The 23,723-nt window shown below is 38.9% G+C and overlaps 1 protein-coding gene across 1 annotated transcript in view; it reads right to left on the bottom strand.

Annotated features, from left to right (window-relative positions):
- LOC121917435 (laminin subunit alpha-3-like) overlaps positions 1 to 23,723 on the bottom strand; it is a 177,831-nt gene that overhangs the window by 126,820 nt on the left and 27,288 nt on the right. Inside the window, exons 3-14 of the mRNA XM_042443401.1 lie at positions 20,989 to 21,106; positions 20,044 to 20,162; positions 18,375 to 18,545; positions 15,255 to 15,352; positions 12,454 to 12,569; positions 9,662 to 9,780; positions 6,376 to 6,466; positions 4,407 to 4,538; positions 3,725 to 3,790; positions 3,261 to 3,302; positions 2,991 to 3,131; positions 1,743 to 1,877 (exon numbers count right to left, since the gene is read on the bottom strand). Coding sequence (XP_042299335.1) covers positions 1,743 to 1,877; positions 2,991 to 3,131; positions 3,261 to 3,302; positions 3,725 to 3,790; positions 4,407 to 4,538; positions 6,376 to 6,466; positions 9,662 to 9,780; positions 12,454 to 12,569; positions 15,255 to 15,352; positions 18,375 to 18,545; positions 20,044 to 20,162; positions 20,989 to 21,106 — 1,348 coding nt within the window. The remainder of the gene's footprint in view (positions 1 to 1,742; positions 1,878 to 2,990; positions 3,132 to 3,260; positions 3,303 to 3,724; positions 3,791 to 4,406; positions 4,539 to 6,375; positions 6,467 to 9,661; positions 9,781 to 12,453; positions 12,570 to 15,254; positions 15,353 to 18,374; positions 18,546 to 20,043; positions 20,163 to 20,988; positions 21,107 to 23,723) is intronic.

Here is a 23,723-nt window from a genome sequence, read left to right as displayed (position 1 = left end):
ACTGTAGCCTCACTTTTCCAAAGATCATGTCCACTTCCTCAAATTGCACAAATTGAAACAAATCCAATAATACAGGACAAAGAAGTACCAAGATTACAATCACTGGTCATATCTCAACTATGGCATCCAAGTCAGAGTCAATCCAAGCAATTATGTCTGCAAAGTGTTTTGCAAATTCATCACAGTGAGCTGTCAAGTGGTCTTTGTTTTCATCTTGTGGGAATGCCCCTGATCACTCAAGTCAGCTCCTCTGGATGACACTATGCAGATGCAAGGGGGGCTGAGAAATGTAATTTCTTTTTTTGCCACCATCACCACAGCATAGGCCTTCCAATAATAATAATATAATAATAATAATTTATTTATAGCCCGCCCAATCACAAGGAATCCAGGCGGGTTACAACAGTAAAAATAAAGAAAATAAAATATAATAAATAAATAAAATACAATAAAATTAAAGAGAGCAAAGTGAGTACATTCACAGTTAGGCCTGATGGAAGTTGGGCCTCTCTTTTTCACTCCCTCTCAGGTCTGATGATGTTGTCATGGAGGGAGGGCTCTTCTTCTTGAGGCAAGGATTTTATTTTAATTAATTTTAATTTAATTCTTCTCATTAAATTTAAGAGAAGAATTGGTGGACAGAGTGACATAAGTCACAGTAAATGGGGAGTAGAACTAGGTAGGGAAGGCCTGCCGGAAGAGATCCGTCTTAAGAGCCTTCTTAAAGGCTGTAAGAGTAGAAATGTCACGGATCTCCTTCGGCAGGTCATTCCATAGTTTCGGAGCTGCGATAGAAAAGGCCCTCTGGGTGACTGAACTTAGCCTAGATTTTATTGGCTGAAGTAGATTCTTCCCCGAGGACCTTAGAGTGCGAGACGGACAGTATGGAAGTAGGCGATCTCTTAAGTATTCTGGACCCAAGCCAATGAACTCTAGTTCCTCTTCAGATTCACTCCAAGTCTTCCGCCATCATCATTCTAGTCTCTGTCCCATTCATTTCATCATCACCACCTCCTCAGGGGCCTCCACTTCCTGTAAGAAGATGTTTAGGGGCAATGGTGTCCACTGCCCTGGCCATTTCTCAATTCCAGAGATCATCCAGGATCACCTGTCAAGACAACAGGAAACTCCCCAAGAGCCATCAGGAATTCATCTGGATCCATAAATCTCCTGGGTCAGATCATCTTAGAGCTTCCCCCATCCCTGCAGAAGCTCCAAGTTCCAGTAAGTCTAAATCCCACAAGGTAATGATCAGTCCATGACAACAGAACTATAGAAAATTCTTCCACACCCAACATGCCCAAAACATTTAAATAAGATTTCATGTAATAAGTTAGGGAAAACTTTATCTGTTGCCAGTGAAGGTGACCAGCACCTTACCAGCTGTGTAATCTTATATTTGTCTACTCAGAAGTGAACCATATTACACTCAATGGGACTTACTCCTGATGATATGAAAAGGACTACGTATTGTCTGATTTGGTGTAAGGTAGTTCCTTACATCTGAATGAAAGACAGGTGCTGAGAATTAGCTCCCTTCCCAATTCCCAAGGTGCAACAGCTCACCCTAGAGACATTTTGCATCCTTCCCTTTTCCTGTTAACATACCATTTCACAACAAGATGGAGAGCCTTATCTATTTCACCATTTACAATTAGCAACCCTAAAAGAAGGTGTTATAAGATTTATTTACAAGTCTGAATTCCCATTGGAGAAATTAACACTTTCTAAAATAGTTTTACCTTGACAGAAGGGGAAAGAATGATATCCAGGGCGGCAGCTGTTACAATGAATGTCATCTACTTCAGAACGACAAAGGCATCTCCCTTGGAAGTCACAAACTTCTGGGACAGTGCCAGCTAAATTACATTCACATTCTGCCAAGAAAAACAGAACACTTTAGAGAGCCATTGTTCATTGAAAAAACAACACTTTTAAGTGCACTCCTAGCTAAATCATTCCAGAACCATAGTGAAAATTTCCCACAATTTTCTTTTTGACATTTTTGCTAGTCTATCATTTGAATTACTGCTTACAGTTAAGGTCAATTTATTTGTGTCCTTGAGGAAATCTGGTCAATGTGGTCTGAAAGCCTAGCACTAACCTTATCAAAGCTCATGCTTGGTGAGACTGAATGGAGTTTATAGGGCAAAACATTTTTAAGGGGCCAAATGTTGCCTATCCCTGCACTCAATATTTGTCTTGAAAAGCCACTGAGAAGTTAATACACTGAAACAAGATTTAGAGTTTACAGTCTCAGGTAAAGGATGAGGCCCCGTTAGTTTCTGAGACATTGCTATGCCTGTATTTGTGTGACATGCAAATGCTGCTCTTTGGTTAAGGCAATAAATTCTGCCCTATGCTCTTCATGTTTGTAAGGCAACTGTGTGATGCATGGCAATACATTCAGTGGAAGGTGCAGAAGAATTTATTTTTGTTTGGAAGTCATGTGGCCCAGAGCAGAATTTGAAAATTGTTCCTCCCCTCAGGTAAACACATGCACACCTATACAGATGGCTAATAGCACAGAGAAATTTGTAATTGATTATAGTCCAGGTTTTTAAATTCAGTCTGCTCTTATGAAGGACATGTTGAAACTTAACATTTGCTTCCCTCATATGCTCCCTTGCTCTTCTCTTTCTTTTTAGGCACACCAAGACAAACAGGTCACTAACCCTGCATCAGGTATCAAAAGATTGCAGAATTTCATATTAGAATAAAACTTAATTCTCAAAATAACTTAGTTCATGATTTTCTTAACAGGATGTAAACATGCAAATCTGATTGTCTATTCTCTATATGGGAGCCTCTAGGAATTCTGTTGGATTGCTGAAATCTCTAAATGATGTGACTTTATCAATTACCTATATAATATGTAAATGACTATTTCTTTATTTATATTCTACCTTTCCACTTAAAAGATCCCAAGACAGCTACCCCAAAAATATTTAAATACAATATAAAAAACAAATAGAACAACTGAGACTTACTCTGACAGAAAGGATAATGGAAATATCCCACTGCACAACTGTCACATGCAGTCCCCTGAAACCCAGTATAGCATTGGCACTGCCCTGACTTCTGATCACAGTCGCCAACATTCAACACTCCTGAGCCATGGCACTGACAAACTAGAGAGCACAAATTTAAAGGAAATTAAATTAAATATTAATAGTCTTGAATTTTGAACACATTTTGAATGGAGAAAAAATTGTGCAGCATTTGACTTTGGCATCTTTTGGTGCACTTATACAACTTACGCTGACAATGTGGTCCAAAAAATCCTGGTTTGCAGCCATCTCCTAATTTAGAAAGAAATAAGAGCACTTCAGAGTCACATCATATGCAAAGGAAACCCGCATATATAAAAAAAGCAAGGCAGGGAGGAATGAAGGATAGTGCTTCATAGACAATTACAGTACTAATTGTTCAAGAACTGTCCTAAAACCTGAGCACTGCATTACTAAAGCAGTTGCATACTCATTTCCAGGTGCAGAAACTGAGGTCAAGGAAGGGAAAGATTTTTCAGTGTTAAGAAACAGACAAGTCTTCACATATCCAGAACACCTTGTGATGGATGAGCTCTTGACAAGCAAAGGTCCACTTCCTTTGCAGGTGTTTGTGTATGCCTGTACAGATGTGCATATGTATGTGTGCGTGCGTGGACACGCACACACTGATACTGGGCCATTCAAATGGTAAAATCTCAAAGAACAAAACTTGCCAGTTATATGACCAGCTGATGGGTCTTCTTTTGGACTTGGAGTAGTAATTGGATGCACAGGAATCCCTTTTATGTGGGAGAAAGAAGACACAGCCATTGAGAAAATAACACACACATTTAGTACATTTATATACTGCCTTTCTCTCGTGACATTTAAGGTGGTTCATAGTTCAACAGAACAGGTTACAATTTAAGAGTCAAGATATAAAAATGTAAATGGACAGGACATTCATATACCATGAGTCATGGTGACTTTCTAATACTTAACCTGAATTGCATTAATCGAGGGGAAAGGGGGGCCTGAAACATTTTACAGTATTGTTAACATCAACCAGAAAAGGAGAGATGAGGGAACGCATCCACAAAGCAAGTACTGTATGTTCAAAAATAGAACTTGCAGTTGTTTGCCCTCAACCCCTGAAAACAACTAATCATAGAAAGAGAACCATAGATTTTTATTATAGATATCTTCTTTACCTCAGGGTTCAATAAATGACTGTTACTTCTATCTTGATTGTATGGCAAAGATCACAATATCTGTTTTATACTTTTACTTAATAGCATAATATTTATTTATTGATGACTTACTGATACTTCAGTGATTGGAACAACTGGATGCTGAGCGATGTTTAGTATAACAAATGGCAAAAAGGCAGAGATGTGTTGATATAGTGATACTCACAGTAGCAGAAAGGAAAATTATGATGTCCATCAGCACACACATCACAGCTTCTGCCCTGATAATTACGTTTACAATAACATCTACCAGATCCTTCCTCACAGCCATCAGAATGTTCTGAAATGCAGTTGCAGCCTGCATGAAACAACATCATTATAAAAGCTTTCTTCAGCTGAATTTATTTAATTACTGAAGGCTAACATTACAATTATAGGAATTCCAATTGTACAACTTCTTAGATATCACTTAAATCTAGAATTGTAATATTACTTCATACAACAATGTGATGCTCTCCTACTGAAAGAAGCTTAGGCAGTTTGGAGAGGATATTTTTCACATGTATATATGCTTTTACTTCTTAAGCTCACAGGGAAGGAAGTGGCCACTTGTCTGGTATTTCAAGTTGCAATTTCGCCATCTCATACATCATGGTATCTTTAGTATCTTTATGAATTTATTGAAGTATTTATGTTTCACTACTCAGGTTACAACTTGATTACTGACTTAGGACACAGGAAAATAAGTCAAAAACAAAAAATATTGCAACACTGTTTAAGACAAGTATTTTAAAATATCTGAATACATAAGAAGGCCTGCACCTGCTGCCAAAGTGATTTGAGATATCTCACCAATTCACCACCATGGTGAAAGCATTTCATGGTCTGGGATTTTGCAAAAATATTTTCTGATCACTGCCTATCTAATTTACCAAAGGCAGGAATATTCAGAAAATAACCCCTAAAGGTGATTGCTATATATGGGCAGTATCACATGAACATATACCGTACAATCCTTCCTTTACCCAGTTCCTGTGGCATGCAGATGTTTCAGAATAATCACACTAGCCTTTCAAATAGTTCTCAGATATGGAATGGCAATCAGTTCAGTTGTTAAGAACCAGACTGATACATCCCATTCAAGAAATCACAGCCAAAAATACAGCTGCAGTATTCTGAGTCAACTAAAAGTTTCTAAAGGGTTCTTCAGAGGCCAGTTCACCCACAGCAAATTGCAGTAGTCAAGTCATTAGACCTGACATTACAAAAGCATGGCTAATGTTTCCATCTCTGTCTAGGGGCAGTTGCAGATAGTGCAAGAGCCTTTGCTTGATTTTTCTTAGACCAATTAAATAAATAAATTAGCATAGACAGAACAGAAGCAGCCATCTCTATACCTTTGTGGTTATAATTAAGCTTTCTGGATGGACAAAATCTATCTAAAACATTCCACTGCACAGAGACAACAACAAGGTGCTTTAGTATTTTTTAAAATCTCTGTGATAGAAAAACATTTAACAAGTGTGGCACTTCCCATCACAATTATAATAATAAACTGATGAAATAAAAGACTCTACAAGTGTTACTTCTTTCACATATAAACATCTTGAATCCCCCAGCCAACATGACCACCAGTCATGCTAGCTGGAAGGTTATAGGAGTTGTAATCCCCAAAAGTAACAGCTCCAAGTTCTGGAAAAAAACTATTCTTGCCAAAGTTGTTTTATACTACAATACAACCCCTGTATTTGCAGGAGATATGGTCTCTGACTTACCATGGAAATGTAAAATCGCAGATAACAGTGAACTAGATTGAAATTAATGACCTCAGGATGAAGTTGACCATACAGTTGTGCTGGAGAACCCATCCTAGAGATTCCTAGAGAGAACACCTCTCTAGACATTTTTAGGTCCTCCACTGTAACTCTGTGCTCAACTTCCACTAGAAGCATACCACAGAATTGCATTGGAGGACCTAGACAATACCTAGAGAGAACATATTTTTGGGACCAGTACCAGTCCTACAGACACAGGGGATGTACTCTACTTTAGATTCAATGGTGCTAAATGCAAGAGAAATGTTAATCCCATATTCTAAAATATATTAAAATTAATCTTGCCAATTCTTCCTGTGCCTCTTTGGGCACAGAAGGCAATACTTTCATCATTTAAAAGTTAAGATGAAAATCGCATACGTATACATCCATGTGGTGCTGTCACTGGAACACCGTAAGGACGATAGTAACCATTTGCACATCGCTCACAATTTACGCCAGCTGTGTTATGCTATGCAACAACAACAAAAAAGGAATATATTATTAAAAATGCAACTGCAAGAACACCTAAGCAAGAAAACAGCTAGGTATTGACATTTTAACATTACAGTTCACCCTCCATATCCACGGACTTGCTATCTGTGGATTCAACCAACTGTAGACTATATGCCTGCATAGTCCCCAAAGAAGGTGCATGCACATGGCTGCACCACCATTAGAGACAGCCCTCTTTGTCCCTGTGGTGGTGCATGCACATGGCTGCACTGCCATTCAGGATAATGAGTCCCATTGTCGCTAATGGCAGTTCAGTCGTGTGCACATGCCACCACTGGGGATAACAGGAGCTGTCCCTAATGGTGTCCTGGCCACGTGCACGTGCCACCACTGAAGTTCTGTTGTTCCCAATGGTGGTGTGGCCACATAGCCATCTGCAGATTTTGGTATCCACAGAGCATCTGCAGATTTTGGTACCCACAGAGGGGTTCAGAATGGATCCACCACGGATACCAACTGTACTTTAAATACATTGCTACCACTAAAGTAGGAAGATGAGGTGATAGAAATACAGTGTATTCTGATTCTTTGCTTTATTACATTGTCAAAAACTAAGAAGTTAAAATCAAAAATCAAGAATCAGCTTAGTACTACTACCTGATAAGGTACACCACCTGAGCAGTGAAATCTTTCACCTAATGTCATTTGAATTCTACTACCTTTTATATATATTTTTTCATGGTAATGTTATGAAATCTAAGATGCCATGTAAGAAAACTCTCAACATATGTCATGACTGAGCTGTAGGATACTGAAATTCCTAGATAATTGAATGGCTACTACAGGTGGCTCATGGTTTGTTCACTGGTTGTTCAGCTCCCAAATGTAAAATTTCAGTTTTGACTCCCAGTTCCAAATCCTGGACTCCCTTCTCAACTTAACCCTTTGACACAATACTCCTGGCTAAATTTGACAGTTCCTACAGCTGAATTGTGACATATGTTGACAACTTTCCAACATAATATTTTAGATTTCATGACGTTACTATGAAAAAATATAAAATGTTCAAGTAATGGAATTAAAATGTCATTAGACAAAAGATGAATTCATATCATCTGTTTATTATCACTCTTTTGATAAAGATGTTTTTGGTTCTCTTTTCATTTAAATTGGGATAGAGTGCCAACAGCCAAGTCATCTGATTTTTATATATTGCAGAACACTCTTTTCCAGCCAAGATAACATTTCAGCTTCAATAAGCCAAGGGATATTTTAGAAAATAAAATCATACCACTGTCTTATTTGAACATCAGTGGTAATTAAACTTTGAGATGATGAAAAATTAGTTCTACAGCAAACAAATTATATCAGGACCCCAGTAGCATATTGCTAGATGCAGAGAACAAAACATAAGGTCATTCTCTTTTTCCAGACATTAATCTGTACACTATGTCTCAGTTTCCATCACTTTTGCCATTTGCAAAAACATTACTAATTATGTTTCTATAAATAAAAATGAGCAAAGGGCAAGCTCAATCCATATGCCTCTTCTAGGAAGACAGAGCTATAATTAGATTTCATGGCTAAGTAGTTTCACCCAACTTTATTGTTCAAATCAAATTGTGGACAATCAACATGAGATGCAACAGACAGTGTTTCTTAAGATACCAGTCATTCATCCACTTTCATGATGTTCAGAGAAAAACTTTAGCTAGCATGTCCTTTCAAAGGCAAAAATACAAAGAGAAAGTTCCACAGTGAAATGCCAAAGCAAAGACAAAGAGTGTTCCTCTTTCTCTTGAAAAACAATTTTTGTTTTATATACATCCAGTTATGGGTTTGACAAGAACTGCTTTCAGCTGATCAATGAGATCAAAAGTACATCATGTATGCCCTGGATGTTTCCTTTCAACCCAGACTAAAAGTAGAAAACCAGTTACTCTATGGGGGCACAAACAGTACTAGGGAACACACAAGCTACTCTCTTCTTTTCTCCTTTTCTCTCAATTGATTTGATCACCCTTGCTTGCTAAGTATAGGCTTGCCTTTTTAAATTTCTCAACCAAACCAGCCCCGGGTGCCAAAATAACGTGTCTGACCTTACATTTTCTACATCTTGACTTCAGGAAGATAGCACTATTTGATTCTCTGCCTGAGGCAGAAAAAAGCCTTGGTTCCACCTTGACAGTCCTGCTAGTCTAATTGGACACTAAACATGTGGATGAGGCCTGACCAGAACCAGGATCTAATGGGTCATTCAGCTGCAAAACATTACATTTCCAAGTGTCAATAGCATCTAATTTAAATGCTAAAAATAATTTTGTAATTGGTAGACAGATGTTTCAACATGTCCCTCTTGTATTATTTCATGTTCATGACTGGAGTTTCTTCACATAAAAAACATCTTCTGTTATTTAGATATTTGTGTATGCATCATTTTAACCAAAGTGTAAAGAAAAAGCAGTGTATTGAGGCTACTTAGTTCACTTAGGGGGTTGATAACTGAGTATTCTCAAGTTTTGCACTACAACATCCACAATCCCTTATAACTGCTTATGCTGGCTGAGGGCTGATAGGAGCTATAGGTCAAATGTTTGGTGACTACCTCAATGCCTACCCCTAAGCTGCTGTTAGCTTCAGGTGGCTAAAAAATAAAGTCCATAGTGCATTCTTATACATGTCCATTCTTAGACAAGCCTTATTGAGATCAATGAAGCTTATCTCCATGATTGCAGACTTCTGCTGCAATCCTGTCTGTACCTATTTACCAGAGGATAAGCCTCACTGAACTCAGTGGTACTTGCTTATAAGTAGACATGTTTCCACTTGCATTGCAAGTTATTCATTTTTGAAGGTTGCACACCAGGTGACCAGTAATTTGGATAAATATTTTAGAAAAAGTGGTGATAGGTGTTTATGGAATTGTTCAATTTCATTAATTAAAAATACACTATACTGTATTGCTTAGGATTTATAGTTTAGGTCACAATCCTAAACACACTAAAAATTGCTCCAGTGAATACAACTGGATTAGTACCTAAGTAATCACATACTGTATAATATAGAAATTAAAATTTAAGGATATCTGTAGTGACTGAATAAGGTCCAGTCTTCCAAGATACAATAAGTATTTCTTTGTGTGCTGTTTCCAATTACAATGTATTTATTGACTGCAAGAAAAAGGAGGACAGATGGGGTAGGGATATTTTACCTGACAGTCAATGCAGACCCCTCCACCTTGATACTCCCCATAAAGATTTAAGCTCTCTTTACGTTGCTCAATCTCAGGATCATAATAGCAGTCGGTGGCATGTCCATGGCAATTGCAAGCTAAAAAATTTATTTTAACAGTGGAGCAAATTAGTAAAAGAGCATAAATTTTTTAAAAAGCATCTCAACATTCAATGTGCAATGCAGCAAAATGGAAATTGTAGTACAATGAATTTGGAGGGCACCAGGTTTAAAAAAAATGTTTTAACCTTCCTCCATATCTAAGCGACCCAGCTTTTAACTCTACCCCTTACATCAGGTATATGCATGTTGTTGGTGACTGCTTCGCTGCACTCACCATTTTCTTCCATTCCTACAACAGCTTTGTTTTTCCTACATAAATAATTCCAAGATCCTGAGAAATTGAGACTGATTCTGCTAAAGGACTAGGAAACATTGTCCTATACCTGTGAGAAGCCACTATAATGCTACATATTTTACCTTAAACATTTCTGTATCATCATTTATTCAATATCATTGTTTTTCCTCAGCTTGAGTCTCATTTAAAATACCATATAAAACAAACATAGTGCAAAGTATCTGACCAACTAAACATATCAGAATGAAAAGTACCTAAATGCCACAAGAGTGATACAGAAGATGGAAAAAATTTGTTTTCATTAAAAGGAATGATTGTAAATAAGCAAATAATGTGACATCATGTTTCTTTTAAAAGAAATGCGACACCATATCTCTCTTTCTGCCTTCTGTATCACTCATGTGGAATTCAGGTACTGTTTGTTCTGGTATGTTTAGTTGGTCAAACAGTTTGCACTATCCATCACTTTCAAGTGTTGTACATTTGTCAGCTAAAATGTTTTATATCAAATTGTCGAAGTGTTGTTCTTTATGCCTCTTCCATGCTGTAACTTTTGCACACTGTGAATTTCTAACTATGTTTGCTTTATATGCTGCTTTATATGAGTCTCAAGCTGAGGAAAATGTAAATCCTAATCCTAATCCTAATAGATATGTATACACTCAGCTGTTCCTCTTGGGCTGTCCAAACAGTGGCTTATAGTTGTTATTGGGGTTTTTTGGGGGGGTTGTTTTGTTTTTTAAAAAATCGTCTACAGCCAGCCATAATGCTATTCTAGGAAAGAGTATCTTGGCTGGGCTGAGCAAGACACACATTGCTAAGCAGCTAGTATTCTCTCATAAAATCAAAATCCTGCTTCTAAAAATCAAATGCTACTAACAGCATGGCTGTAATTTATTGGGCTGGATCCAGCCTAAGGGTGCATCTACACCTTAGGAATAATGCAGTCTGACATCACTTTAATTTGCCATGGATACATCCTGGGTAGAGAATCCTACAGAATCCTGGTATTTGTAGGTTTGTGAGGCATTAGCACTCTTTGGCAGAGAAGACTAAAGACTCTGTAAAACTACAAATACCAGGATTTCATAGGGTGGAGCTATAACACAAACTGGTCTCAAACTACTTTTTTTTTTTTACACAATGTAGATGCACCCTCAGTCATACTTATTGCAGACCTATTGAAATCAGTGGGAATAAAGATAATCATGTCCAACTCACACCCCACTGATTTCAATGCATCTACTCTAAATATGACCAAATTTCTCCAAACTCAAAATCTTCTTTTATTGACAAAAGCCTTTTTGGCTACCAATCTTGCTTTCTTTTGGTTAGTTAACAAGCCAAGATTTATATTAATTTATGTGCTACTTATATATACTACTTTTCCTCTAGCAAACACAAGGCAGCATATATGGCGATCTTCCTCCCCACTTAGACTTCACAACACAACCCTACGGGCTAGGGCAGATCATGCTGAAAGAGAATGAATTAGTATATCCCATTTAATACTGACATGAAAGCTTCATTACAAGCATACCATAAACAATAGCATAATCTTTCTTCATGGTCTATCAAGATTCAACCTGGAACTCTGTTGAAAGTGCTTGCATCTCACCACTAAATGATCACCTTCTAACCTCAAATATAGGAAAGTGGCTCATAAATCAAAGGCTCATTAGCTTGGATTCTAGCAAAAGTCTTACTGAAATCGCATACTGGGTTCCCTGTCTGTGCAAAGATAGAATATTCAGGATGTTGCTAGTGATGTAGTGGTTTAAGTTGTAATGTTGGAGTGGGATTTGGAAAATCGTGGCCCAGGTTCCCACAGAAACATGAAACAACTGCATCAGTCATTTTCTAAAACAACAGATCTTAAATGCCAACCTCCTAATTATCTAGATTGTCTCTTCAACCATCTGATCAATCAACTGATCCTGCAAATTTGGCCTTCTTGTTTTGTTGGAATACAACTTCCATAACTCCCACACAGCATGACCAGTGGCTGAGAATGATGTGAGTTGCAGTCCAACAAATTTGCAGAGATCAGATTAGAGAAGGGTAATGCAAACAAAAAAAATTAGCTGAAGTGAGACTGTAGTTAACATAGGATGACAGACTAAATAGCTAGATTTCTTGAGGTTAACAAATGATGATGAAATACTAAGTTGAAAATGACAGCACATGATCTGCTCACTTATACTTCTCCATGTGGAATGGACCTTTACAAAATGTGTGCAGTTAAAGTTTCTGCAGTTAACACATGATTGTAAGAGACCAACAGAATAAAACTTGGGAACTCATTTTATCATTCTGTTCCATCATCTGGATCAGTCTTGAAAAATGTACCTCTTTGTGCTGTAAACCATGATATCACTGTTGACAATAAGAAACTATCTTATTATCCTACTTACGTTCACAAAGATTTGAGCTACTGGTTGTTGCAGGCTGCCAGCGTTTCTGGTTATATCCAGGACAGCAATGATCACAGGTTTCTCCACAAGTGTTGTGCTGACATTCACACTGGTACCTGTATGTTTAAGTAAACCTCATTTTATTTTTCCTCCTTTCTATTTACTGTATATACTCATCTATAAGTCTAAAAATTTATGACCAAAAATTGACCCCAAAACCCCAGGTCGACTTATTTACAGGTCACTATGGAAGCGTGATAGCAGTTCTTTCAGATTTCCCTATGCCATGCGGAGAGGAGTTTAGCAAGAAAAAGCAAAACAGAAAGAGTCCTGGGTGACTGGTTGATATTGCTGTTTGTTTCAGAGTCCCCCTCCGACCCATGCATCTGGTTGAAATGAAAGCTGAAACAATGAAGAAAAGGCTCAATGACAGTCTCTCTTGCTATACGCACACATACACACACTGAAGGAACCTCCAAGTTCTACCCTCAACCTATCCACGGGTCATGGCAAAATCCATAATTTTGGCCCCAAACCTGACCTCGATGTATACATGAGGTCGACTTATAGCTGAGTATAAATGGTAATTATTATTTTGTACTATCTACAATTTCGCAAGATGCATGCATGCACAAACCAAAGTGTCCCCATATAGACACAGTCTCTTGGTTTTAAAAAAAGGTAAAATGTTGGGAAACTTATGAAAAGTGGCTTAGTGAGCTGGGTATGTTTAACCAGGAGAAGAGAATGTTAAAGGGTGACATGATAGCCATGTTTAAATATTTAAAAGGATGTCATATGGAAGAAGGAACTAGTTTGTTTTCAGCTGCTGCAGAGACCATGACATGGAGGAATGGATTCAAGCTACAGGAAAAGAGATTCCACCTAGACATTAGGAAGTACTTCCTGGTGGTAAGAGCTGTTCAAAACTGGAACATGCTGCCCCTACGTGTGGTGAAGTCTGGAGGTTTTCAAGCAGATGGGAGGCTGCCATAATGGTGGCACCGCCCCACGCTAGGACTCAGGAGCATGCGGATACTCCATACTCCCGAGCCCTAATTTTAGCCCCAGGCCACCACAAACTGGCAATTTGTACCCGGCCAATGATTCTAAAAAATTAAGCTTAAGTTACCATGAGGCTAAAGCACTGATAGGAACCTGGTGTGGAAAGCAGGGAAGCAGCTGCCTCCAAACATTATAAACTCCATTCATATCACTGTCACCAGGAGCAAAAGAGAGGAGAACTCTTACACCTTTAACAGCTGTGGGATGTGAGAATTTCAGGTACTGTAACTGCATCTGGGGAAGAATGCACACCCTAAAGACCAGTGGAATGTTAAGCAGTGAACTGTGTCATGGATTACAGTGGAAATTTATTAGGATAATGAATCTATTTAGATAAGAAAAATCCACAAAACACAAATTTTTCAGGATCTGAAAATACAGTGGGCCCTCCACATTTGCTAGGGTTAGGGACACAAGACCCCCATGAAAGTGGGAAAACCACATATTAAAAAAACCACAATTTTTTACCTGAGAGAACACGTATCTTGGGTGCGTTACAGACCGCCCCTTTGGGGCAGCCTGTAGGTGCTCCTTTCCCTGGTGTATTGGGGCCTCAGCTGCACCAACGGCAGCCTCCGAGGCCCCGATCCACCGCTTTCCAGGCCGCGAGGAAGCGGCAAAAGGCTTCAAGCTTCAAGTCCCAAGGACACCCACCGGTGGCGGGGAGGAGGAGAAAGGGGTCGCTTGGCCCCTTTCTCCTCTTCGTTGCTGGGCACAGCCATGTAAAGGCTGCGCCCAGCAACGCAAACCTGGAAGGAGCTCCGAAACGGAGCTCCTTCCGGGGCCGCAGAAAGGGCGCACTATGCGCCCTCGCGCGGCCCCACTACGTCACAACCACGCCGCCCCGTTTAGAGGCGGCGCGGTCGTGACATCGTAATGGTGGCGGCCGTGTGGAATGGCCGCCACCATTTTGTGCGTGCTCCGCGCGTCCTAGGGTTGGGGGCGTCCGGAAAGGATGCCCCTTTCTAACCCTAGCACACACGGAGAGCGCACTTTTAGGCCCGTCTGTAATGAGCCATAGAATCTCTAAATCCTTCAGTGCAACTCTGTGGTCAACATCCTGCCCACAGAATCACACTAGAGGACCTACAAGTGCCTATGGTCAACCTCTGGCAAAGTTGTGCTGGAAGACCTAGAGAGAACATATTACTCAAATCTATGAATAATCAAATCTGCAAAAGTCAGAACCACATATGTGGAGGGATGACTGTACATTCAATACACCAGCAGTGCCTGACAGCTTCTGGGTAAATGGGGTGGCGAATCTGTTCCAAATTTTAGTATAGAATTTAAAGGAGCTATCCAAGATGCTGAATACTTTTCTCAAAATCAGCTCAGCACCTTGGAAAGCTATTTAACAATTCAGATTAAACACCAGAGCAGATGCATAAACCTAGTGACATGTAAACCACCAACCACCACTACAACAAATATTAAGGCTTTTTCACCCATTACCCCTAATGCAAAGGTGGAAAATGTAAGTATGTACTATGAGAATGGCAGCACAGTCTTTTTGGTCAATGTACAAAGATGACAAAACAATACATGCATAAAAGTGGCAATAAGACACTGAGGCCATTACAAAATAATGGCATTCATCTCCATCTTTGAAACACTAACATGCTAATGTACTTGAGTGAACTCTATTAAAAAAAAACTTGCATAAGCTGGCATCCATTCATAAAGCAATCATTTTGAAAGCATAGTTACTTTAAGTGTACTCCTAGTTTCCTTACCTATGTGAGTTTGGTTCACTTTTTGGATCACAGACCTCAGCATGCCCATGGCAAACACACTGCCCACCAACACTGATGTCTTTTATACTGTAGAAGTACTAGACAGCAGAAACAAAATTTGTAGATAAGTAACAGTTAACCCTGTTCTCAGTGTTTTCTGTAAAAGGTTATCAGTGTAACCATGATCGTTTGAATTTGCTAGTGAAATGTACATATTACCATAGATACTGTCCTCTACCACACACTGTTTATTCTGCTACTAAATCTCACACTTTATAGAATTTTTAAATTTTTATTTATTTATTCCCATGGACTGAAGAAGTAGATGAGCCTGCCCCATAAAAAAAGTAGAGTGGAAAAATGAAAAGGTGTGCCCTGGGGACATTCTCACTAAAGACTAAGAATAGGTAGACATTGGAAAAGATAAATATAACCATGAATGAAAGAATGGACATTATGAGCAAGAAATAAAGTCTCTCTTTCATGAGAATAGATATAATTTAACTGATCAGCAATGAGTTCAAATTGTGAGTTCACGTCTTTTAGCTCAAGCATGAACCCGCTGCAAGCTATTTTGTCTTAACGTTTATAGTATTGGGAAGATACTAATATTGGCTTATTTGAAAGGATATTGTTAGGGTTTCTGAGATAACCTGCACAAAGCTTTGTAATTATTTACTGTATGGTGTTTAGCCCTTCAGTGGTTTCTGGACGTTCAGTAAAGAGTAGCCCCACACTTCCAAATCCTTCTTCAAAGCATTTTAACACATTTAAATAGAAGTTGGGATTCTCAAAATGATGTATTGGTCAAGATATAATTTTAGAGACAGAGGTCTGTTCACACTGATTTAGCATTAACACAATATCAGCCAAAGATACAACACAACAGAAACCATTTCCTCCTCACTATTCATTCACGAGGAGGCTAAAGCAATGTAGCCTTGCTTTATAATCTCAAATGGTTAGTCATTCTCCAGGATTTTTAGTCACTGGTGTCATTCAGCTGCCAGTTTTTCCAGTGTAATACTGCAGAGATGTCAATCCATAAACCTAATAAGATTAAGGTTTCAGTACTAGCGCTAAATTGATTATCCTGATAGTAAATTCCACATAATTCAAGGGGGCTTACTTCTGAGCAAACAAGCATAGGATTGCACTACAGGAATATATTGCTAGATGAGTGAAAATTTGGGAAGAAATCCCACTGAACACTATGGATTTATGTCTAAATAAATATGCATAGGATTGGACTATAAGTCACTTGCAAGCCCTATTAAGCCAAATAGTGCTCTGTGAGTGGAAAAGCTTGTTATTTTAGCACCACTCCCTGCCACTAAAACATATATAACAGATAAAGCTGGGCTTAGTTTGGGGTGACTCATTGAAAATGTCAATAAATGTAACAACCTCTGTGTACATTTTAAAAGCAAGAAAAGATTCTCCACCCTATCTAAGCTATAGTCATATACAATAAAACAGAGAAGGCCAAAAGGAATCCATTTTTAGAGAGACTGCATATCATTCAATGATTCACCAATGAAAATCAGAACACATGTGGCCAAGCAATATCAGAGTGAAATCAAGATGGTAAAAGTTATTAATGAGGAAAAACAAACAAGAAAGAGGGGCTGCAGCAGTTTGCTTTCATGTGAGTTTACAAAGGAGTACAAAATTCCACTCCTCCAATCCCTCCAGCTGAGTTAACTGATTACAAACTAATCTTGCACCCTGAACTCGAAAGCCATGTTAATCTGTTTCATTATAAAAAAAAAAAGTCTTCTGGCACCATTTGAGACTGCCCCTCTATTCGCCAGATTGGGGCTGTGGTAACTGCACACCGCACCTCCAATCTGGCCTTTCCATGGCACAAAAAGGAGCTCCTTTTTGTGCCCTGGAAAGGGCGCTGCAGTTGCTGGTGCTGTGGCTTTATGCCACTCCTTTAGTGTTGCATCATCTAAATGCAGTTCCAGAGGAGCCCCATGATGCTGCACACCATGTGGTGCAGTGTGCAGCATCACGCCAGCCTCGGGGCAGAGCCAGGGCATGTGTCCAATAGGTCCTTTTTGTGTATCTAAACTATTTGATCAATATAATACATTTCAAGAGAAAAACAGTGGATTCTTCATGCAGAGAAATTTTGAAAAATATGACACATGTACCTCTAGCAATATCACCAGTGCTTGGAAAAGGTTAGTATTCTGAAGTACAGTTCCCATAAAACTGAGCTGGTATGACCATTAGTTGGAAGGTGCAGTTTAAAAAACCCATTTTTCTAAGCTCTGGGAAATCCATAGGTCAGTGACAAAGCAGATGTTTTACACACAGATGGTCCCAAATATATTCATCACTTTCAACAACTAAAATTTTACATAGGATAGCTGGAAAAGACATTTCTGCCTAATACTTCATAGAACCACTTCCAGTTAAATGAAACAGAAAAAGGCTAGATGAAACAGTAGTCAAACTCATTATAAATTCTTCCATGTATGCCACGCAAAGAAGTAGCTTCTACAAAAGGCTTTTATGATATGGTTGTCTTTCTGCATTAACAGAATTTTATACATGGTCCAGATAATGCTGTCTTCTGTGTCCTGTCTTTTTCCACTACTTCTTCCAGATTTTCCACAGAGAAGCTATTAAGGTGGTAAGGCTGTACTGTAGTGTCGTTTGGTTGGTAGTGCTTGGAGTCATTGCTTGGAAGCATTCATGGAAACTCCAAGGAGAAAGATGTATTAAAAATCCAATTTTAAAAATTAAATAAATGACTTTTTCTTATACTCTCAAAGAGGTGACCAACCCATAATCAAACAATGAGAAGACTCTGGCTTTCCAAAGATGTTGGATTTCAACTCTCAGAATCATGACCAATGGAAAATATTTGTGAAAACCTCCGGGGGGCCAAAAGTTCCATATCTCTGACATAATACACCATATGGAGAGGTGACCAATGTTCCTATTTCTCCTTTTTTTTTTTCCTCATAAAGTTAATGGGGGAATATTTTACTTTCAAAATAAAACTAACCCAAATTGCCCAGATATTTTGTGGATCGGAAACAAATGTTAGTGCTGAATAGAAGATCTAGTGTCTCTTTAGATCAATTGTTATTTACTTTCACTCACTCTGCGTGTCACTGTGGGATCTCGTTGAGCTTTAGATATCAAGTGTCCAAGAAGTGTGTTGGTTCGGAGGAAATGTAAACGAATATTTGTTGCTTTAGTAAATTCTCTAAGTGTGGGAGAATGGGTGAAGTTACTTGCTCCTGGGCGACCATTTACCAAGGATATCACAATCTAAGAAAAGAGATAATGAGAGAGAGAGATCTGTTTTAAGTATAGACAAACTTATAGCAAGCAACTTACACATCTCTACAGAAAGATTGTGTACATGAGGTCTTTGACCCTTGCTTGAAACCTTTATTTAAACAAAGGGCGGACTTGAGCAGATCCTTAAATAAAGTTGCTAGTGCACTGCAACACCATCCACAATATGTAAAGCTAAATATAATGGAGACTATAGGTAAGCAGTACCTATGTCATGTAAGCAATGGGCAGAGATGGAAAGAAGGACTCATTGTAAAAATTTCTAGATAACTTGCAGGGCTATACAATACATGTATACCCAGAAACGAGCTACATTGAATAAGTGGGACTTATTTCCAGGTACATGTATGCAAGAATCCATTCTGAGGCACAACAGGTGCCATTTCAACAAGATTTATTTTCAAGATTAAAATGGATATGAGTAAGAACTCTATGATTTTGCATAGTCTATGCCCTTTAGCTTATATCTTGACATTTTAAACTACACTTACCAAGATGCAGTGCTCTGAGGTATGAAGATTATAGACAAGACTATGTAAACCCTATGAAATGCATGGGGAACCATTGGCACCTTACAAATACACATATGTAAAAACACAGTTTTTTCCATTGATCAATGATGATGACACCATTTTTCAATTATATTCTTAGGCTGATTTACAATCTCAAGTCAAACAAGGTAGGCCCTTAGGACATAGGTTACCCATACAGTATGTCAAAAACTGAGTCATATATGTTTAAAATGTTTCAATTGCTTAGGCTCTCAAACTATTTCTACGATAAGAAAACAGCTTGTTACAGGATGAAAGAGCCTTGTTCTATTAGTGATATGTAGGAATCTGCACTGTGACTCATCTGAATGGAACTCCATGCAAAGAAAATAATACAACTGAAATGCTTTGTCTGAATAAAGTACTTCAAAGAATACTTGTGATTACTGTGAATATCAATAATGGTTATACAGTACACACATTCCTAACATACAGTTATATTGGTAAAAAGTCAGAGGGTTTGATCACTGTGATTTTTGAGACTGGGTGCATGGATTCATGAAGTAATTGACTACTGACACTGAATGAGGCCTTTTAATTAATGACTTTTTATGACAGTGGGAAAATACCAAATGTTGTGTGGAATTTTCCCGTAAACCACAGCAGATATTTTTAAAGATGAAAGAAAATGACCCAAAGCTCTTTTTAAAAGGGCTTATTGTAGAATAATAATGAGCACCACTAGGTCTTAACTTGGTTCTTGGAACTATACTATTTTAGGAGCTGACTGGAAGCTTTATCCATGTCAGGCAGCATTTATTAATCCAGGAAGTCCTGCTAATAGGGAAAAGGAGATTATCTGTATGACAAGGATTTACCAATTCAAGACCTACATTTTGGCTTAAATTGTGAGAATTCTATGGCTCTCCAGGATTCTGTTGTAAGTAGTATTATTGTCTTTATTGTTCAGGACTTACCTCTCCATTTTCTAAAGGCACAATCCGAGAATATTCTGTAGTGCAAATGACATCATCATCTTCTCTAACACGAACATTTGCCTCCTTTCCAAAACGTTCCCAACAATCTGCCTTAGAATCTAAAGAGAAGAAGAGGGAAAGGGTGTGTTTCCAGGACCTTTCTGTTTTAAATGTCCTTCCTGAGGCTCTTTTATGCCACATGATTCCATTTTAATTGCCATGGCAGCATCCTATGGAATCCTGTAGTTTGTAGTTTGGTGAGGCACTAATATTTTCTTGCTGGGAATACTAAATGCCTCCCCCAAACTGCATGGATGGAACCATATCAGTTAAAGTGGAATAATAGTGCTGTAGTTGTATAGTGTAAAAGAGTTCTTGAGAGCACAACGCAACAATAATATGTAAATTATCATGAAGGGCCACACTAAAAAGCAAATAGTCCCGGTAATTCAAATCCTGCCCCTTGGTCTACCCCACGGCTCACAGTTGTTCTGACAAAATACATTGCACTGTCCTTTGTCTCACACACAGACTGATTCTATGCATCTCTCTCTCATTCAGAGAAAGTTTTTATACAAAAGACTAACCTTCTGGAAAACACAGAATAAAATACATTGACACACACAAATCAGCCTAACTTCCTAGCAGAGCTTTAACTTTGTCTAAAACAAAGTTACGTTCCACTAACATCATCTGGTTCCATGTCTGTTATAACTGTACTGGCCTACAGCATTCATATAACATTTAATAGATGGTCTCTGCATAGGGCTACAGACTTTCTCCCTAGTTCCATAAAATGCAAAAGTAGGAATTCATATGCTGCCATCCCCTTGGCCATTGGCGGTTTCAGTGGTAAATAATTAGTAAACTAGTAGCAAACTACTAATTCACAAGTTCATATGAGATATCAAACTGCACTTAAAAGAAGCTAAAATTGATACTCACGAGCAAAATATTGCCATGGTTTATAGGTTCTTCCAAAGTCTACTGATCTTTCTAATACCCACAGATCTGGACGAGGAGAATTTGCAAATTTGATGAGGACATAGGCCACATGAAAGAGCTGGTAACAAAATACAGGTAAAGAAATATTAGAATATACCATGAAGTACAAAAGAAAAAAAACTTAATATTGTTAGTTCTTGAGAAGTAAGGTGGCATCCATCAGTATAGATGGCTTAAGTTTATACACTGAAGTTTTATAAGTTTAACATTGATAAGAGTCATCAGATTATACCATGACAATGATTACATTTGCTCTTTTAGACTAATTGATTTTCAATGCCAAAGCATTCACATCTGTGGCTTCCAGATACTGAAGTCTGTGATACAAGTTCAGTTGTTTACTTTCATGTACCCTTTACTAGCAGAAGCATGAAAAAAGTACCAGGAATCATATTTATAAGATGGTATTTGGCATGTGACAGGCTAATCCTCTGGTATGATAATGCAATGGGGCAGATAGAGCAACATAACCTCAGTAACACTGCTAAGGCTATTGTTCATTAAACCCTTTTACTACCTATCATAGCCTTGAAACTGTTTGTATACCTGCGAACTAGCTCTACTAGGAAGTTAGGCTGGGTCAATGTATTTTATTCTGTGTTTTCCAGAAGGTTAGTCTTTTGTATAAAAACTTTATTAGGGCCTTAGCATTGACAGGTTAGAATCTACAACTGTTAACCTATATTGCCCCAATACATACTTATGGCTGATGTGAGAAAGGAACTGTTACAATGAAAACAAAAATAATTATATGCAGAGATGGAACTGAGAGCAAACTGCTTTTACACTTTGAACTCAGGGGCTGTATATACCAGTACTTTGTGCCAGCCTGTACGCGCAGTAGGGTTCAGCTGGGGCTGAGCGTTCACATGCTCAAAGCCCTTGTTGCACTGCCCAGGTGCCATTATGGTGCACGCCCATCCATACGGCACGTGCCATGTTGACACACATGCAGCACTGCACCCAAAAGGCACTATGCGGAAGGGTCTCATTAGGGCACACCAGCATGCCTATGGCACCCATTCCAGGAAGCTGCCTAGAGCACCCTTTTTGCTCCTGAGAGGGAGCGGATCGGTGCAGAAAGGGGCGACATCCAGCAGCCCGTTTGTACTGCCCCTCAGTTTACAGTACCTGAAGTAAGCTGAGGACAAAGGAATAAAATCAGTGGAGTAGAGAGGAACTGAAACATTTCAAAAGCAGCTGAAAAGGTGAGGTAACAGGATTAATTGAGGTGGTCTTTGCCAAACTGGGACAGTTAGAGAGTATGGTGTCCTGGACCATGTCTGCAGGGCCAATAAATCGTCTTCCCGCCGTCCTCTTGCAGAGAATCCAGATAATGCACAGCCCAAACCTCAATTCTGGTGTCAACAGACCAGAGATCCAGCCCATTCAGTACCAAACCTGAGATATACGCTTCTTAGAATGGATTTTGAAAACTCACTGTTTGCTCTGTATCTTCCTGGAAGATCCCAAGTCCTCTATTCCAATGCCATGCATCTGTTTAAAATATGTCCCGCTGTGCTGCCCAATGCAGCACCAGCTAGTCACACACTCTGAGGTCAGAACGAGGCACCCAGCTATGTGATTGATGCTGGACACCTAATTCTGGATTCAGGAGTGAATCAATGTGAATTCAGGAATGAATCAATGCTTTTTCTCTCACACAGACACTGAGCATTTATTGTGCCTAATCTAGAACAGCCACTCGCAAGCATCAACAAACCATGTACAAACAGATACACAGACACAAGTACCAGATCCTGCAACAAATCCAGATGCCAACTTGTAGCAACATCTGCTCAGGCAACACTATTAAAAGACCTAATAATGTCACAGCTACAGTATGAAGGGTTGATTCACCTCCAGATCTTCCAGTGCAACAAAAGCCTTAAACAGAACGGCACTTTGTGCCAGCCTCGGCCTGAAGGTAGGGCTAGATAGGGTTGAGGTATCGAGGGCTAAGATAGGGTTACACACGCCCAGCCCTACTTTCGCAGCCCATGCACCATACGGGGTGCACCATGATGACGCATGGGTGTCCAAGTGCCCAAACAGTGCGGGCCAAAAGGAGCATCATCATGGCACCCCTTCAAAGAAGCTGCCTAGAGTGGCTTCTTTTTAGGGAGCAGGTCGGTGCCACAGCTTACTGGGGCAAAGGTGTGCGGCTGTATAGCCCCATATAGTATTTTCCAAGAATGGCCTTCTGCCTTCAACAAACAGGCCAGTCTCAATGCACACAAATGGATTCAAATAAGATGTTAGAAATAGCAGTTATCACAAACAGGGGTGTAAACAGATAGAGATTTAAATAATTTAGAACATTCTGTTATCGAGCTTAATATGCTCATTCTTCAACATAGGAACTTCAAAGAGAGACATACAACATATTGACTTTAATTCTACAATCTATATCCTAAATTGGGATGAAGGATTTTTAAATCATACTACATTGGTTAATTAGCTAGTAAATGCCAAAATATTTGTATTACCAACAAAATTGCTCTGTGAATTGCCGCCACTGTGTTTTCAAGTAATTGCCACATCATAGTACTTTCTGCATTTAATTTCCCTTTGACTTTGCCATTTATAACCCCATTTTATGACACATAAAAATGTAGACAGAGAAAAAGGACAAAGTCCTAACCTTATGTTCTTTTCCACCATATACAATATTT

This window comes from Sceloporus undulatus, unplaced genomic scaffold, assembly GCF_019175285.1.
Source record: "Sceloporus undulatus isolate JIND9_A2432 ecotype Alabama unplaced genomic scaffold, SceUnd_v1.1 scaffold_18, whole genome shotgun sequence".
Classification (NCBI taxonomy): Eukaryota; Metazoa; Chordata; class Lepidosauria; order Squamata; family Phrynosomatidae; genus Sceloporus; species Sceloporus undulatus.
The sequence above is the reverse complement of the archived record's forward strand: the minus strand, read 5'-3'. Positions and strand labels throughout refer to the sequence as shown.